The 6,000-nt window shown below is 51.1% G+C and overlaps 1 protein-coding gene across 4 annotated transcripts in view; it reads left to right on the top strand.

The window, feature by feature from the left end:
- The first annotated feature begins 1,925 nt into the window (after positions 1–1,925).
- VLDLR (very low density lipoprotein receptor) overlaps positions 1,926–6,000 on the top strand; it is a 43,614-nt gene continuing 39,539 nt past the window's right edge. For all 4 annotated transcript variants that reach the window (XM_032291017.1, XM_032291018.1, XM_032291019.1 and 1 more), the window contains exon 1: positions 1,926–2,023. In XM_032291017.1, the coding sequence (XP_032146908.1) occupies positions 1,942–2,023 (82 nt within the window). In that variant the 5' untranslated portion in view covers positions 1,926–1,941. The remainder of the gene's footprint in view (positions 2,024–6,000) is intronic.

A 6,000-nucleotide genomic window follows, 5' to 3' on the forward strand; every position in this document is an offset into this window, starting at 1 on the left:
GCAAGATCCCATCCATACCTAGAGTTAGTCCCTTTCATGCTTAGTAGTCATGATCTGGGTATCTTTGGTCCCATAGAAACATATCCTGACTCGGAACTTTCCTCTCCTGTGTGTCTCCTGGATATAGAGTTCCTAATAAATGTCTCCCCTGACTGCTAGTCTTGACAAATTCCCAGGAGAAGCAGGGCAAGGAGAAGAGAGGGAGGCAGTGGCCCCTACTCTTCAGATCACCAACAGAATAGACTCAGAATATGATATTATTGAATTCTTCCAAGTTTGAAACAAGATTAAAAACAACTTTTTAAAAGTACCTAAAAACCTTTTATTTAAGAAAGTGGAATCGCTGGATGTGCCCTCCCACTCTGGTTAGATGCTTAACAGACCACAGCAGACAATGCACCTCAACCGGGGCTAAGCGTGCAAGAAAACTGAAGTACACAAAAAGCAAATTATAGGCTCAAGGACTGTCAGGCATAAAAGAACAATCAATCCTTTCTAGAAGTCTTGCCTTTGCTTCCTTTATTCTTTCCTTAAGTCTTGTAATTGAATGTTACAAAGTACATCAAGAAGAATAAACCTATGGGGCCCCTCTCTTCCAAACAAGAAAAGGTTAAGCTTTTAATTACAGGCCCTCAAACTATCATTTTGTGCAATTAGCAATTAACTATAATCGTTGCTGAGCGAATGCAAAGCTGCGCTAGCAATTTCCCTTCTCCTCATCCCAGGCTGGGTTATTTTAGTCTTGTTCTATTGCAGAGGACCGGCCACAGCGGCGCGCACTCTCTCTTTCAAACACACACACTCTCTCTCACTTAAAGACACATTTAGTTTTTAGCAAAATGGCACCTCAGCGTGCTACTGACACAGGCAGCCCGAACTCCACATTTGAGCAGCCCAAACGTTTCAAGCCCCTCCGCTCCGCTTCATCACTTTCTGAGTGAAGAGGAGGCCCGAAGAAGATGCTACCTACCAGCCTCTCTCATGGGCGCAGGAGAGGGTGGTAGAGAGATGCTTGTCGCCCCTGGAAACTGCAAATACCCCCCAGCTGCACGCCCCGTTAGTGGGGAGGCGGTGGCAGTAGCAGCGAGAGTTGCATCAGCGCTAACTGCTGCCGCTGCGTGTTCAGTCGGCGGCTGCCGGGAGGGCACTGTAATGACTGTAGGGAGCGCACAGCTGCGGCGGCGGCAGGTTCCCTGGATCAGGAAATTAGGACAGGCACCGGGGATTGGAGGCGAGGGCGGTGCGCGAGCCAACCAGCGGCCGCCCCGGGCCCCCGTGCGCCCCAGGCGGACGCGCGGAGAAGCCGGGCCCCTAGAGCAGTCCGGGTGGCGGCGGCGGCAGCCAGGGCCACGGCCACTCACGCACGCACGCTCACACTCGCACACTCCCGGCGCGGGCACCCGGCTGCCCGGCGCGTGTAAGAGGAGCGCGTCAAAGGAAAGGAGAGCTGAAGCTGCCGCGCGCCCGCCCGCCCGCCCGCTGACCACTCCCCCTCCTGCCCCCTCCGCGCTCCTCACCCCGCGCTCCAGCCGCCGCCGGTGTGGGTGCTCCGCTACCGGCTCCTGTCTCTTCTGTCCTCTCCTCTGCTCTCGGCTCCCCACCCCCTCTCCCTCCCCTCCCCTCTCCTTCCCTCCACTCCTCTGCAGCGCCTGCATTATTTTCTGCCCGCAGGCTCGGCTTGCACTGCTGCTGCAGCCCAGGGAGGTGGGTGGGTGGGTTGGCTGGCGGGGAGGAGATTGTGCAAGTTGTAGGGGAGGGGGTGCCCTCTTTTTCCCCGCTCCGTTCCCCCCCAACTCCTTCCCCCTCCTTCTCCCCCTTCCCCCTCCCCGCCCCCACCTTCTTCCTCCTTTCGGAAGGGCTGGTAACTTGTTGTGCGGAGCGAGCGGCGGCGGCGGCGGCGGCGGCGGCGGCGGCACCATCGGCACCATCCAGGCGGGCACCATGGGCACGTCCGCGCGCTGGGCGCTCTGGCTGCTGCTCGCGCTGTGCTGGGGGCCCCGGGAGAGCTGCGCCAACGGAACCGGTGAGTAAGGACGCGCCCCTCCGCCAGCGGCCCGGACCCAGCTGGGGCACCGGGGGACCCCGAGGCGCAGGTCTCCGTCTGCCCACCCGTCTCCTAGGAGGCACCTCTCGGCTCTCCTCTTCTTCTTTCCCTCCCCACCGTGGTGGCGCCTCTGAGCTGTCAGCGCCGCGGCCAAAGGGAGCCGGGCTTGGGGGACAGTGGGGTTTGGGGTGTCTTGACGTTTCTCCCGAACAAGTCTTCGATCCCTCACACCGCGGCCCCCAAAGCCCCTGTTTTGCCTCGTTTCTCGCCCCCTTGACAGGCGCTGAGGAATGTGAGCTTCTGAGCATTGAACAATGGTTCTGCCTCTTCTGCCAGGCGGAGTGTTAGGAAGGAGGCAGAGGGCCGAGATGTGCGCGGCAGACCGGGGTGCGCCCCTCGGACCTCGGGGAGTGTGGGGGCGGGCGGTGGGCGAAGGTGTGCGCCTCCGGGGACGCGGGGCGCCAGGTGCCAGCCCAGGCTCGGAGTCCTCCGGTGGCCGTGAGCGGGCGCACGTTCGGTGGGCGGCAGCCGGGAGGCTCCGTGGAGCCGCGGGCAGTGCGCAGCATGCGCACCCAGACTGCGACTCCCCCGGCTCGGGGCCGCCTCTCCCTCTTGCGGGGTAGGGGAGGAGCGGGGCTTTACGCGGGACTTTGGTCGGCATTTGGAAACCTCTCGGGTCTCTCGTGCAGCTGAACTGGGAGGTGGAGTGGAAGGAAGACTTAATCAGGTTAGTTTGCTGATCCTCCTTCCCGGTGACGTTTCCTCGAGAGGAACTGAGTCCTAGGCTAGTGACTGTAATTAGCCTTCATTCTAAACAATAGATCAAAGGAGCAGCGCGAGAGCGAGTGTGTGGCCCTGTCTTTTTGGGAAGGGCGGTGGTGACCACTGTCGGATCCCTAGAGTCTGCCGCAGGCGCCTGGGGGCCCCTGCATGGTCTTCAGCCACTCTCCCACTTGGGGCCTCATAACTTTCCGGGACAAACCACAGGAAGCCCTTCTAAGAGGACTCAGTCAGAATCCTAGCGCGTCCCAGAAGTGATCTTCAGATATGACGCCAAGGGGTTTGCTTGCCAGCTGCAGGGAATTGGGACAGAAAGCCGCCCCAGCCTGAAATACCGATTCCAGAGTCCCTAGTTCCCGTCACCGGGTGGCTTAGGGGGCTCAACCTGCCTGCAGTCACGTGCTCCTGAAGTGAGAGGGAACTTTAAAGTATGTGGTCAAGGAGCCTCTCTGGCAAAGCCTGGGGTTTTATGTCTCGAATGCCCCTGCCCTTTGGTTGCCACTGTCCGGAGCGTGTGAACTGGGACTGGCCTTTCGGCCCTCTGCGATTGGTTGGCGGTGCGATCACGTTTAGGTTGGTCACATGGTTCTGCGGACTCCTAAGTGAGCAGCATGGGAAGTGTTAGTTTCAAGGGAAAGTGAGACTCCACAGGCTCTTATGGGTTGTTCTTGCAAATGCCTTCTCCTGCCTGGACTCTTTAAAGAGGACGAGTGTGTAGTGAACATGGAATCTGATGTGTTACAAGTCTGAGAGCCTAGAAAAGCTTTGCTTACAAGAGTTTACAAACGCTAGCATTAATCATTAATGGATGAGTAATACTAACTTATTAAACGATTTCTCAGAATAGTGCCATGACTTGCATTATGCCTTTTGTAACATTTCAAAACACTAAGGTACACCAGAAAAAGGGACAATTATCCAGGAAGGTGATAGAAAAGTTTCATTTTTGCTGCATATCCCTTCCACTAGAGGTGAACTTAACCTTGTAGAATGCTAGGAATGCACCTAAACTGCTGAAATGAGTTAGTCAAGGCCAGACGTTCACCTTGTATTAGGCAGGTGAGGATCCTCTTCACTTTGTCACATGTGAAATATTTTTCATGCCTTGAACAATGGCAAAACAGAAACTCATGCAAACTTAAAATCTTCAAAGGAAAGGAGGCAGATTCTTTCAGAACTGGAGGAAATTTGGACCAAGACAGATATTGACCCTAAACCGACCCCTGCTGGCATCTGTCTTAAGCTCAAAGTCTCAGGGCATGTGAGCTCACTTTCTACCCTGGAGCTTCTCCACTTCCCCTTCTCCCCACTGGCACATGGTGCTGTTTCACAGTACTCCTGGACAAGGCAGGTGAGCACTGAGACTCTGGCAAGGAACTTAAGGTTAATGAGAAGTTGGTATACCTGATTGCACAGTTCCTGAGGATTCTAGGACATTTTCCTCCAGCCTAGGTAGTCAAGATTAAGGTCTGTGGTATGATATATTCTTTAAGGCCAGAGTCTAAAAGAACCAAGGTTTTGTGAGGGCTCTTCAGATATGGCCAGCAACTATTAGCCTAAGAGTAGAAAGAAACTTCTCTCATGGTGGGAAGTGGGTTGGAGTTGCTGGTGGTAGTAATAGACCTGGAGGTAGGAAACTGGAAGGCATGGAAAGTAAACCTGGCTCATCCACATAGCGCCAGTAAAGGTATGACGATGATAGCAACCCTTATCAAAGACTGCTGCTCTCTCATGTGAGCAAGGGCTGTATAAAGGAAGGTCACCAGCCAAGCCCTCCTTGGCAGTGACAGTTTCTTGAAGTCTGGAGTAGCTTTGTTCCCTGAATCATCGTCTCACCCAGTTTATGTGGCATTTACATGCCTGTCCTGTGTCATTTTGATTATTTGCTTTTATGGCCTGAGTCCCCAGATACCTAAAGCATGTATAAAGTTCAAGTTCAGTAGAGCTGCCAAATATTAAGACTTTTTAGTACAATAAACTGCTGTTTAAACATTGCTAGCAAAGGTGACAACCTCCAGGCTCAAAACAAGGGAAGACCTGATCCAAGTGTCTCTACCTGTTATAAAAGTGAATAATCATAAAGTTGACTTGACTTGAGTCGTTTTATTACAATTTTGGAAGAGGAAAAAAGTCATTACAAGCCCCTTCTGTAGAACAGAACATGACCATAGAACATGTAGTAGAACATGACCATAAGGTCAAGGGAACAGATAGTACCCAGCCTTATGGCTTCGGGTTTTGATTCCAAACCCGGAAGACTTGGCACACAGCATAGAAATATAGCTAATTCATTTTAAATATCTAGCCCATTTTCTATTTCTCACAGAATGTAAATAAAGTTGTTCTGTTCAGTGCAGGGAAGAGTGCTTAAGATGAGGCAATTGTCTACATGACTTCAAGTCATGACTGGATTCACTTTGGCTACGGACTTTCATTTGGAAAACCACCTTCACATACTAGCCTTTAAGAAATTAAATGCATTAAAGGGCTTGATGAGGTCTGTGTTGATGTTCATCATAAATGTACCTGCCTTAGGGAATTCCTTGTGGTGGTCTAATACAAACTCCCTCTCCATGGTTAGTTGATAACTTCAAAATTGCTTAGTTTGGTCCCTACTGGTTTAATCTCAGAAGAATACTTGGGCAACAGTGTGACAGACAAATAGTCCAAAAATACTGTCTACTGAGGTTATGGGTGAGATATACTTTTTAAGCAGAAGTAAGTAGTCCAGGGACAATTTTTTTCTACCACCTAAAGAGTTTTGGGCTAGAGAATCTGAGAACTGATAGTTTTTCTGAAGACTTAGGGGTAGAGTCTGCCTTTTAAGTAAAAATCATCTCAGTTTTACTGTCTGCATTTTCAAACTAAATCAGTGTCTCTTTGCTAAGTTCTAAACACTGTTAATACCACTTAGATACAGTAACTGCTCTGCAGGAACCAAATGAGATGGCAGGTGACACAGGTTGAGTATTCCTTATCTGAAATACTTGAAACCAGAAGAGTTCCACAGATTTTAGTTTGTTTTTTTCAGATTTTGGGACATTCACACATACATAATAAGGTATCTTGGGGATAAGCCAAGTCTAAACATGAAATTTATTTATATTTCACATACACCTTAAACACATAACTTGAAAGCAATTTTATCGATTTTTTTTTTTTTTTTTTTTTTTTTT

Source organism: Sapajus apella, unplaced genomic scaffold (genome assembly GCF_009761245.1).
Source record: "Sapajus apella isolate SASKATOON/1434 unplaced genomic scaffold, GSC_monkey_1.0 scaffold24, whole genome shotgun sequence".
NCBI classification, from domain to species: domain Eukaryota; kingdom Metazoa; phylum Chordata; class Mammalia; order Primates; family Cebidae; genus Sapajus; species Sapajus apella.